This window comes from Melozone crissalis, unplaced genomic scaffold, assembly GCF_028551555.1.
Source record: "Melozone crissalis strain CALT ecotype California unplaced genomic scaffold, PUWL_Pcris_2 ptg000004l_1, whole genome shotgun sequence".
NCBI classification, from domain to species: domain Eukaryota; kingdom Metazoa; phylum Chordata; class Aves; order Passeriformes; family Passerellidae; genus Melozone; species Melozone crissalis.
In genome coordinates, this window is record NW_026535782.1 from 44,654,549 (window position 1) to 44,667,457 (window position 12,909).

General features: G+C 43.6%; 1 protein-coding gene across 4 annotated transcripts in view; it reads left to right on the forward strand.

Annotated features, from left to right (window-relative positions):
* The window catches only part of SYN3 (synapsin III), a 184,029-nt gene that overhangs the window by 139,183 nt on the left and 31,937 nt on the right, over positions 1-12,909 (forward strand). For all 4 annotated transcript variants that reach the window (XM_054280212.1, XM_054280222.1, XM_054280204.1 and 1 more), the window contains one exon: positions 12,040-12,102. In XM_054280212.1, coding sequence (XP_054136187.1) covers positions 12,040-12,102 — 63 coding nt within the window. The remainder of the gene's footprint in view (positions 1-12,039; positions 12,103-12,909) is intronic.

The window sequence follows — 12,909 nt, forward strand, 5'->3', positions numbered from 1 at the left end:
AGTACTGTGTACCGCCTAATCACCTCTCAACCAGCCCACTGGATCTAAAGATGTGAATTCAATATAATTAATGTCATATAATTAATGTAATATAATTAATATCATCTTTTGGTGGGGACACAGAAGGTTTGCACCAAATTTTACAAATGAAGGGTCCTTATTCTCCCTCCCAAGCCAGACTTTGTAAGCTTGGACAAGTAGTCTCACCACATTAAACCTTAACACTTTGTCACATAATGCACTGCTTAGCTCGTCCCAGTTCTGTTTGTACTTCTATGTGTGCAGCATCCCCAAAGAAGATCTGCTCTTCATCAACAAATGCAGAGTAACCCTTTTAATAAGTAATATTTTAGAAGACCTGATCTTGGATCCTCTCACATGGAGAAGTACAGTTAGGAGCAGCCAGATTTTGCCTAAGAGTGTTTTGTTTTCTTGTTTCTTTTGAAGTAAAAGAGGAAATGTGGGAACCATTTCTAAATTGCCCATGCTCCAGAGTGATTGAAGAAACCCAGAAATAGATAAAGACCGACAGCTGGAACATATTGTGGTACAAGGAAGTAATTAGCTTATGGCATAAAAGAATGAAATCACATCTAGAAGTAATTTGTGTCTCCTGGCATTACTTGGCAACCTGGAAACTTTGGGGCAAATGAGGTCCATGGTCCCATGCCAGTGCTGGTGTGGCATGGAGATGTGCCACCCTAGAAGGAAGAGTCCCAGCCTGTCCTCAATGACCTCATCTGAGACCTCACAGATGTGTGGGAAGAGACGAGAGAGAGGAAGGGGTCAGCAGCTTCCCCCCTCTCTCTGAGCTTTCCCAGCACTGCTCCAAATTCCTGAAAAAGCTTGCTTCTCCCTGCTGTGGGGGCACTTTGAGGCAGCTTTGGTCCATGTTCCCCTGGGACCTTGCATCAGAAGTTGGGTGAATGGCCACAGCCTCTCAGCTGTCCCTCTACTCTCAGTCAGCCTCAGCTTTGGGCATGAAAGACCATCTTCATATGGATTGCTTAAAAGTTACATCATTGAGCAATAAAACAGTGAAAATACCTCAGGGTAGGAGAGGAATTTGAGATAAACATTCTTTACCAGATATTGCAAAAGAAAGCATGGCCTCATCAAAATGAATTAGCTGACTCCCATTGCCCTTGGTGTGGCCAGGGCTCCAAGCCTTACGTGTGCGGTGCCGTGCTGCCGCAGTGATGAGCTCAGGACAGCATCAGCCGCATGAAGTCAGACAGCTGGATTGATGGATGCAATCAAATTTCCTGCCCTGGTTACAGTTTTACCATCCAAAGCCCCAATTTAATCAGTGGTTGTACTCACAGTGGGATTTGTTTCAGGAGGGATCCCATTTACCACTCCCAGTTTCGGAGAGCTGGTTAATCCTTCCGTGGGGCAGGGTTCGCATATCATGCCTCATAAACTCCCAGTGTGAGGGCTTAGGAAGAAAGGACAGGATTTGTCATTAGCTCCCTGTGGACGTGTCTTCCCAGCAGGCACAGAGATAGCCAACCAGATGGCTTCACTCCATTAACTTCTCACAGGTGGAGACCGAGGTCCAAAAATACACAGCAGCAGTCAGATTCATGTAGGCCAGACCCATGCTCCCTCCCCAGAAAGGTCTGGGAACGGAAACACCCAAACTGTCCCTTCAAAAGCCATTTACATGTGGGTATTTTGCCACATGTGGGTATTCATGCAGCCCTACATTTTCCTGCTCCAAACTGGTGGGCCTGCATCATGATGTGCTTCATGAGCCTATCGGCCCAGAGAATCTCCACACAGTGTCCTACTGAGGTTATGGAAAAATTTGCTCTGTACAAAGAAAAGATCAGAGCAGCATTTGTGCTTTTGGGAACCCCTTCTACCAAGGACTATTATTATCCCTGTGTGGTGCAGGATCAGTTTAAAATAATTTCACTTAGAGCACTCCATGGAAATCCCCTGCCAGTCACCCTCCTCACGTGCTTTTTGTTCTGAGGCCTCAAAGGGCAGTCTCAGAAGAGGCCACATCTGTACAGAGTTTGCTTTCATCCTCACAAGGGTTCCCAAACAATGCCAGTGCCAGCCGGAGGTTTGCTGAATGGTATGAGAACCAAAGGCTTTCTTTGCCTTCTGTTCATCCATTAAAACTTCGTGAGTCAAAATTAAGAGGACAGGAGTGGGAGCTTTAGGAGGCTGTGGTTTCTCACAAATGCCTAAAGCTAAGTACTAATGAGAAAGTTAAAAAAAAAAAAGAAGTCTGCAACCCATCACCAGAGCAATGCCACAATTAGAGACAAATCCAATGTGCGCTGCTTCACATTTATGATGCAGACAAACTAATTTAACTAATTAGGGCTGTCTACAAAATGCATATGAAATAGCACTCTGTCCTCAAGGTCCAGTATCAGACATTCTTGCTACTGAAGTCCAAAAGTGCACTATGATACATTGCAGGGACACCTGCTACTCTCTGAGGATGGAATTAGCCAAGCCACTTCTGTATGGGAAGTTTTGAATATTTTCTATATTGTCCCACCTATAACTGACGGATGAAAACCAATCAGTTGAGGGGTCTGCAAGAATACAAAACTCTCTTTGTTTAAAAAACTCTCTTTGATTTCACAGTTTAAGAAATGAAACCAAGAAAAAATGAAAACTCCATTTGGCTTCTCTCATTTGAACCTAATTTTTTGCGCATTAACTTTATTTTGCAGCCTTTATGTAAGCCTAAGCAGTTAAGGTATGATTTATCTTCTTTGAGAAAGTGAACTATTTCCTTTGTCTGTGCAAAGATTTGTTGTTTAAAAGATACTCCTGCTCCCCTGAAATTTGATCTGTGTACTTTGATAGCAGAGTTTGTGCAGCACAGAAACTCCGCAGAGAAGTTCAGCTGCTGCATTACTGAGGTGCTGGCACCTCCTCCATGAGAATAAAAACCATGACCTCAATAGAAGATTTCAGCAACTATTTTTGAAAAATAATTTCATGGCATGAAGTTTGATGGGAAGAAAAGAGGTAGAATTGTATTCAAGAAACACTTTTTAAAAGAAACACATCTTTCCAGACTAGTTTCAGACTTTGACTCTGCCTGGTTCTACCTCCAACCAGAGTGTCTGGCATGACCTCCTCTGCTGAACCCAATGCCCTTCTTTTGGGCACATCCCTGGTTACCTCCGTGTGGGTTTCTGCTCGCATTCCAAAATCCTACCTGGATCCCGCAACAGCCTCAGTACTGTGCCTGGGAAAAAAACAAATGTCTTCCTGTACTGGGCATGGACCAACTCAATCACATTTGTCTCATTTATCCCTGAGAAGTGGAGATATTGCCTCAGAGATGAAATCAGCTCAGGTCTCCACCTCTTTTTCCAGTAAAGGGTGAACCCTTTCTCTCTAGACAAACAGAAGGAGTGGGCTCACAGAGACCACAGCATCCTTTGCTACTCCAGGCTTGCCCAAGGTAAAGAAGAGGGTCTATGTGTTACTCCAAAAGGAATTTCCCTGCTTCCTGCTTCTCACCATTCTTGGCTGTTGCAGCCTGTAGTACATCAATGTGTGCTCAGCGGGGGAAAAATGCCACTGGCTGAGGTAGTGGTTGCGAGATGAAAAAGGCTGATCCACACAGTGGTTTCTTCTGTCTTCATCTGAATGCTTTCACTTCAGGAGCCCCTTCCTTGTTACAGCTGGGAAAGATGTAAACAGAAGCCAGTCCCAGCTGAAAATAACTCTGCCTGTGTCCTGTGTGGAGCCTGCTTGATCTCCTTTTCTGCTTTTTATTGCTAATCAGACTAGGCTGTCTCTCGGCACCAAGTTCGCAGACAGTTAGGAGCACAGGTCACCCACAGCTTCTTCCACTTCACTGGGAGCTCTAGGGGCTTTATCAAACAGGTGGGGCAGGATTGTATCTTTTCTCATGGAATGAGACGCAAGAGGGAGACAAATACCCAAGTGGTGCCAATGTGGACCAATGCCCTTGAAGCCTTAGACAGGAAAATGTATTTCTCAGCTCTTGAGAGGTTTCAAGGTTTTCAATATCTCCAAAACCCTCAAGATTGAACTATGGAGAAATTTAATGCGTGTCAGAAAAACTTCCCTTTTGCAGTTTGAAAGCATTCCATGTCCCATTTGGACTGGGGATGGGGGAAGAAGTTAATTAGTGCTCATTCACTGAATCATTGAAACATGATACTTTCACCTTTCAAAATATAAAATTTGCCCCCTGGGACCTCATTCTCTTTCCCAAGCAATTGCTGAATTTGGAGAGATTGTGAAATACAGCCCTTCCTACAGTTTTTGGCTCCTACTGAAAACATGTAATTTGAAAGTTCCCAAGAAATCTCAACAGACACAGAGCTGATTCAAACATGGGATACAATGGCTGCCTTTCATGTCCTCAATGTCTCTGACATGAGCCAAAAATTAGTCTGGATAAACACAGAAGATTTTTATCTGGAGAAAGAAGCTTGAAACTGTGAAGCACAAGAATGAGAATGTAGGAAGAGCAGAGCTCATACCTGGCCCCACCCGCTCTGCGTGCCTAAAAAAGACACCACAACAAATTCAGGTTAAGAAGAGTTGTTGCCAGTGTTTAACTCCGCGTGCATCACAAGAAGGAGGGAAATCCATGGAACAAGATTTACTCCCCGCATTTGTGCCCCAGAGCACAAAAAGTAGGGGATGTGTATTTTACTCCAGTCCACATTAGCAAAGTATTTGAATTCCTGCATGAGCCTAAGGGCTCAAAAAGCTGAAAATATGATCTAGCTGTAAAACAGAACAAACTAAGCCCCTAGCTCAAACATTTCTCATGTGAAGCAATACCTGACTTTCCAGGTCAGCAGGCAAAAGAAATGTGGTGTAAATATCTGTGGCTGTAAGCCAAAAAAGGACCCATTGTGAAGTCAGCCTGAAAAAAGTAGTCAGTGGAAATTGTCATATGGGAATGGTATGACATCTGGCTGCATGAGATAGACCATTTGTGTGTACAACCAAAATGAAACACTAATGTGGCAGCAGACAAATATAATACATAATGCAAGATAAGAATTACTCTCCTGCTCAGCCCAGTGAGGCACACAGAGGCTATATTAGCAGTAGCAAACCATACAGTGCCAGGCTCATTCTCCAGCAGCTCTGTCATGGCCCAGCCACAGCTGTGTTATCAAGCTCTTCTAGCCTACAGTGTTATGTGGGACATGTCTGCAGACTTATGGTGGTTCCATGTTGTGCTTGGGAATTGCTTGGGAGAAGCTTATTCATCTTGAGACAGAATATGCCAGAGATTGGTCTAACAATTTAACAGTACAGGCAAATCAGGGCCAGTGTCCTTACTATGTCATTGTTCTATTTACTTGTATAGATGTGGCATGAGATGCCAGCTTCGGGGTGATACTTCCCGTAATCCTCATTCTTCTTTATGTCCAAAGTCCCTCCTGAGGCATTAATCAAGAGTATTAACTGTGCTTTTAAAAAAGTAAAAAAAAATTTAATCTTTCAAAGAAGTCCAACTGTGCCTGGTCCTCTGTGCTGCTATTTCTATAGCTTTCAGTGCTGAAGAAGGGCAAGAAGGAAGGAAGTGGTGATTCGTTACCCAAGAGCTTTCAGAAGCCCAGAGAGTGTTTCAAATATTCCAGTATCCCATTGCCTGTACCAAGCAGCACCAATGGCTCGTGGCTCATGCCAGCATCTGACATGGCAGCGCTGGCCAAGTCTGCATGTGGTCATTGGCACTCACAAGGGCATGACCCTTACAAGAAAACTTTGGAGCCATTTCTGTGGCAGGCAGGTATTTCACAATGAATGTACTAATAATCTCAGGACCTGCTTCTTATTTTACAGTGAGATAACTGCACTACTCTCAGATGTGCTACAGAAGGCTGTGAAATTGGAACTAAGCCCTTGTAGTCATGTGGGGGCCTCCCAGCAGTTGGGACACACAGCTTCCCTGTGTGTAAAAGTCAGGGTGAGAACCACATGCACATTGTCCTTTGGTGACAGAAATGTACCTGCAGGAGACTGTGTGCTGAGATTAGAGACCAGCAGTAGCTAGGTCATGATTGGCTTCAGTGAGACTTGTTGCAAAAGGCTGTTTTCCTCTGTAAAGTTTAGGGAAGTTTTTTCTCTCCAAAGAAACCCCATGCTGCCCATTTTGAAATCAGTGAGAATTCAGTTTTCCCAAAGAAAAGGAGACAGTCATACCTGCCAAGTGAAGAGAGGTTTGTTGGCCAGTATCTTGTGAACCTCAAGGATTCTTAGAAAAGTGATGGCTTTGAAGACTCCAGCATAAATTCATAAAGCATTTTATTTCCCATCTGTCTCCTTATATCTTTTACCATAGCTTAGATGCTACAGTTGACACCTGGTGTTCACCATCTCTTCCTTTGCAATGCATTTACCTGTGGGATGGAATTTTCTAATTAGAGAAAAATACAGCAAAAGGCACACAATTCAGGTCAGGAGGAAAATGAAACTCGAGTTTCTTCTTCTTTTTCACTGCATCCCACAAAAAATATTTGGACAGTTTCTCAACTTAAGGACTTGAGAGAATGTATTCACTCTCCTAGCAACAAAGGAAAGATAATCTTCCTTAAAGGCACCACTGCAAAATAGCCAAGTGAACATCATGCATTAAGGAATTACAGAAATTTTCTACGAAATCATGGAACCTTTTAAAAACCTGCTTGTGATTTGATATGTGGTAGAGGGCATTTATCAACCAGGACTGCTAGATATGTGTGTGAATACAAGTACACACGTACTGCATTTTGGGGTTTTTTGCTGAGCATCTGCTTGTCTGGATATGTTAGTATAATTCTCACACTTGAAGCTCCAAAGGAATTAGAATAATATCATATGCTCACACTCCTATTCTCCACTAGGGGAGCCCAAATATGTCTTGTCTCAAATAAAGAAGTTACATAACATTAGAGGTGGAATCAATGACAAAATGTTCCGGTTTGTGCTTACCACTTTTTATTCACTTCCATGACCCATTCTAACCACAGAAAGTGTTAGGAGCCCTGAAACATTGGTTTGTGGTTTGTTTACTCGAGGATGTGAGGATTAGGTCATGCTGCTGTTGGGTTTTTTTTTTTTTCTCTTTTGTTGTACTTTTTTAAAGCAATGGGAGAATCAAAGGATATTTTTACCACTCTGCTGCCATCTCGTCCATCAACTGCCCCACTGCTTCAGATCCCACCTGTATATAATGCTGTTGTCATCCACCTGTCATTGAACTCCTCCTGTCACAAGTATCTCACTGCTCTTCTCGTCATACCCGCTGTCTCCTCCTTCCTCCTGAGACCTTTGCAGATCCCTACTCTTCCTCAGGATTTACTTCAACTGAATTGAAAGCTGTCTTGAGGGCCTCTTTCCCCAGATAATAATCTTTTTCTTCATTGTGCTCTAATTACAATACAGTAACCGACACACAGGTGTGTGTCTTACAGGAAACCAGATCACATGCGGCCCTGATCTTGCCGGTGCTGATCTTCAGCTCAAGATTTAGTAAGATAGTTCCATAAACACAATGACATAATGTCATGACATCATTATTTTCCTGTAGGTTTGAATCAGCTTGCTTGCTTTTACAGGATATTATATGTTCACATCTCCTTCAACTTAATTGACACCAGGGAAGTGCCACACACGTTACTTCCAACATTTAGGTCTCAAGTGCGTGAACAACATTCCCATCATCCATTAGGTACCCACCCAAACCAGACTTTGTCATCATACAAGTGAAAGCAGCTAAGTAAACATAAAAATCAGTTTTAGAGTATAAAAGAAAAATTCAGAATATTACTTATGGGGGAAGGGTGAGGGCAAAATTACAATACCTTGTGCTATGGGGCCTTCTGGCCTGGTTGAAAACACTGGATGCTATGGTAATACAGTACCAATGCCAAGAGAATAAAGTTTTAATGACCCTGTCTCCCACTACCCCAAATTCCTCCTAATATGGGGGAGTTTTCCTCCATTATGTAATTGCAGCCTGTACTATTTATTTTAGCATTGCTCGGAAGGGTTTTGCAGAAGAAGGAATAGTTCTAGAAACTGAAAGTTAATTGTGTAAAATGAACTAGCTAAGGTGAACTAATGCACAAAACTATACAGAAGGAAATCAAAAGAGACATTCTACTTTGTTCATGGACTACAGGACAGTACAAAAAATCACAAACTTAAAATCAGCCTCTCTCTTGAGGGTCTCACAGGTTTCATTGAATCATCAATTGTTAAGGGGTTGGAAGGGACCTTAAAGATCATCTGTAATCCCTGCTGCCATGTGCAGGGACATCTCCCATTAGACCAAGTTGCTCAAGACCTTGTCCAGCCTGGCTTTGAACACTGCCTGTCTAACATTCCTTCCTTCAGATCAGTTTAGATCCAACTCTGTTCTACTGCTCCACCAGAAAAGAATAGAGAAAATATTCATAAATTTACAAAAAGTACTGAAGCCCTCATTATTTTTTGAAAAGGAGGGGCAGAAGGTAAAGGGGAAAGTGTCCCAGTTGACAGCCACGCTGTTTTCAAATAAAGGCTAATGTGTGCATACCAGCACTTCTTTTACACACCACTGCCAAAACTGATTAAGTGCAAAGTTGTCTTTGCAGTGACACGACACACAGAGCACAGCTCTGAAAATCAGGGGCTGAAATGGTACACTTTGGGCCATCGGTGTTCTAAGTTGGAAATAATTTTCATGACTCTCTTCCCTACTACCAAAGACATGGATGAGTTGCTAGTTCAGGATTCAAATTGCTGTTTGACTCTTAACAGGCCTCTACATACGACAAGCTCTAGACATTTATGTAATCCTTGGCACCCCAAGGCTTTGCCACAACCTCTGGGAATACATTTGCAAGATTTTAATTCAAAGGGTTGAGTTATGCATATGAGCTAACACCCTGCATATGATCACTGAGCTAGCTGCAGCACTACAGACCCATCCCAAAACCTGCTACCTTCATCTACAACAGTCCTGTCAACAGTTCATGCACATGTCAAAATTATCAAAGTGTTTTTCACTATTTTTCTGAGAAAAGAGGAGCCCTTGCAACACATAGAAAGACACAGATATATGTCTTTGCATGATTTCAGTAAAAACATGCTTTTCTTATTAAAATGTGATGCTATTCTGTGATTATGATAATCTTTTTTCCTGGGAAATTTATGACTCAGTGTATGTAAATACTCATCTCAGGGGTCTGCCCTTGTGGTGGCTTTGGCCACCTACAGATCTTCTCACTGTGTTTGTGTGTGAATTGCATCAGAGTTGTGTGCATAATAGATTCTCCCTTCTTTTGGCTACCCTATCCATCTGGGTGCTTGCCAAGTATGTTGGCTGGCCACCTTATTGAAAATGAGACTTGAGTCCCAGCAAGATTCTGGGGGAAGCTGGAGGTCTCCCTGTTGACTGCAGTGGTGTTCAACCACTTCCACCACTTCAGCAAGGGCTTTCCAGTGCATGCTTGTGGACTCTGGTTGCTTTAGTCCTGCAGACTGTGGAGAGCTTTTGATTACACTTAACTTCAGCACAGGCTAAGGGCACTCCACTGTCACTAGATAACCTCATTATATAATGCAGTTCTGTGCATGTGCTGTGCTCTCCTGTTGGTTCCCCCATAAGGCAGGTTCATGTATGTGGAAATCTGATGGGTTTTCAGCAGCAGAGGCAGATTCCTGGCTAACCATGCACCAGCATTTCTCTGGAGCCATAGCTTTCCCAGCAAGGCTACCACATGTTCACAGTCTGGATCTGTCTCACCTCAAGCCCCAAGTGCCATGCCTAGGCCAAGCCACATGTGACCCCAACATGCTGATCACCCCTACGTGGCATGGGATCAAGCCTTAGTAAGAAAGCTGAGCTGATGTTTCCAAGAAGCAAAAAGAAAGGGAGCAGTTTGTGCAGCACGTTGTCATTGCCGGTGGTATTTTCCAGACTAACAGTAAACTTGGGTTGTTTACTGGATCCCAAACTTTCTTTGCGTGTATACAGGAAAACAGATGCTTCCCACTCCTGGGCCCCATACCCAAGCAGGCTCCCTCAGCAACATCACAGGCAGGGGACAAAAAGCAGGGCAGCAGAGACATTGCTTCCTGCCTCTGTCTGCTTTGAGCTGGCGATAGAGCATTATCTATCCTGCACACTCCTTGCCAGGCTATCAGGCGGGCTCACAGCGTGCAGTTTGCTTTTCCTGCTCCGTAGGAACAGCTGCTGCCTCCGCTCCCAAACAGGGAACAGAGGCCAGGGCTTGCAAGCACTTTGGCTCAAACAGGACACACGGGGCAGGGATGAGAGAGCTGGGAAGCGAGCCACATCTCCCAGAGCCTGAGCAGGTGCGTGCCCCAACTACTAGGCTGCCTTTCATCTTCCAGCATTAAAGTCCTGGCATGGTCCATCCAGAACCCTATCTTCAGTAAGCCTCAGGTGCAGTCCTCCAATTGATTCATTTATGCCAGCATAAATTAAACGTCAGGCTCTTCCAATGAATTAAAGAGGCAAAGGTGAAATAGAGGACAAAAGCATGTGCCTGGACGTATATGCAACCATTTGACTTCAGGATGGCCACCTGTCAGTCTTTTGCCTCTTCTTCTGAAGCAGTGGTGCTGATCCCAGCCTGTGCCAGGACTGTGATTTATCATGCCCTTCTGTGGTCCAAAGAGGATCTTTCTTCAGCTTTCTGCCTGAAGAAAGGGACACAGGCTGCTTGAGGACGTGATGCATTCACTGTTCCCCTCTCCTGTGACATTTCTTTATATAAGCAGCCGAATAGCAAAACATATCAGTGTTCATTACTAATTTTGTTATTTATAGTGAGCTGCCACAGATGCAGACTGCAGCACCATTCTATCTTTAGGGCGTAGTGCCTGCCTGCCCGTACAGACAATTGGTAATTAGCACAAGAACAAGTTGTTTACCTATTCTCAAACATAAATAAATAGGAGACCCGTTTATCCATCAAAATTCAACTGCCTCCCTTTGCCAGATCTCCAGATTAACTGCTTAATGAATAGAGCTCATCACTTCGGGCACTTAAGCAAATATAAGAGTGCCTTTAAAGTAAATTAAATATGCAATAAAAATTAACCAGCCATATACTGAACAAGATCATAAGATCACAAGAATCATAAGCACAGGACAAGATGAAGGACACAGGGATGCCAAGCAGAGGTGTAGAATTGGACCAACCAGTACGTAGGGGAAATGTGGTGCATATATCCTACTTAATCCTGACATGTGCACTTCCTAGCAGTACAGCTGCCCAGCTCTGAGCCCATCACTCCAAGTGAATCCTTGCACAAGCTTGAAACTGGAGAAAAAGAGGCAGAGAGGGCAATTGCAGTTCTTCAAGTAAAATCAATCCCATGTATGCTCTAAGAGGAACTTGTATGCCTTGGGTGGCAGGACCCTTCCCAATGGAAACACCACACAAGCCAGGGAGAACATATAACTTTTTCTATTTTTATTGCTGATTCCAATCCTTTGTTTTCTTTTATTCACTATACCCACCCCTGAAGGTAGAGAAGAACAGGCTTTATGAATAGATGGACTCTGTGAGTTGCTCCTAAGTGTTGGCCCCACTTCCTTCTCTCCTTGTCCCCCCACCCTCCCTGTGATGGGAGGAGTGCACTCACTATTAAGGCCAAAGCAGTCAGTGTGGAGAAGAGCAAATAACCCTTGTCTTTCTCACCATTCAGCTGTTTTCAGCATCTGAAAGTGTTCACTTGCTCAGGCTTGCAAGTGCAACAGTGTTTTACATGCTTATGGGTGTACACAAATGCTTATGTACAGAGTGGGAAAGCTGCTATCACACAGCAGAAGTGGGTCAGATCTGAGGAATTCTGCCAGGCTTCCATTTTCAATCATATGGGATCAAGTAAAGCGCTATTTGCTCACTGCCCTATCATCCAGGTAAACTTTATTTGGCCTTCTTATTATGCAGTTTACAGCATCCAGGAAGGGGGTAAAAGCTACTAAATAAAAGAAAATTATTCCAAATACAGTAGCTGGGGGGGAAAAAAAAGATCTAATGAAAGGGTCCTTTTGTCTTTCAGCTCACAACTCCAAATTTTCCTGTAGTGGTCAAGCTGGGACATGCTCATGCTGGAATGGGGAAGGTAAGTAAAAAAAAAAATATATATATACATATGTATATATATATATATATATATGGAAACAGATACATATGTGGCTCAGCATTCCTGTGATTACACATGGCATGTGACCAGCCAGCCAAAGGGTTAAAGCTCCCCACAACCTATCTGGGTTGCACTGGCTGTTCCTGTGGGAGAAAAGGCCTTTTTCTGCTGTCACGCACTTGGAGACAGGCAGTGGGATTGGGTTGGAGACTATCTGGGATGAGGGAAGGGGGGTTGGTGAAGTGTGGGGGAAAAGCTGCCTGGGCTGAAGTCATTAGGCTTGTCTTTTATACATTTTCTCTTCTCCTGAAAGTGGTAGTGCTGTTTATTCAAGCACCTGTAAAGTGCAGCTACACCCCATAGCACTCACAATGAGGAGCTGTGGCACTGGGCTTCTTGAGTGCATTATGATGACCTTATTCAAAAAATGGGAGCCCTTCAGTTATTTTTTTCCTCCTTGCAAGGAAGAACAAGACCTTACAAAGCAGAGTGGCTGGTTGTCTGCCAAGGAATCCTGAAAAACAGTTCACTACCCAGAAGGACCTGTTTGTTTTTCCCAGGCTCTCTTGGATCTTTATTCCCCAGTGAATTAGCAGCCCCTGTTTTTTGGGGTGACTGGGCTCCCCTTTCAGTGAGGCATCACCCGCACATTCCTACTGCACTTGAGTCTCCTCTTTCTTGCATATATCTTTTCAAAAGGCATCCCCTATCTGTCTAAAACTTGGTTTGTTCAGAAGTACAAAATTGAGGTATCATCTCTGAATCCAAATGAGTGGTACACGAACT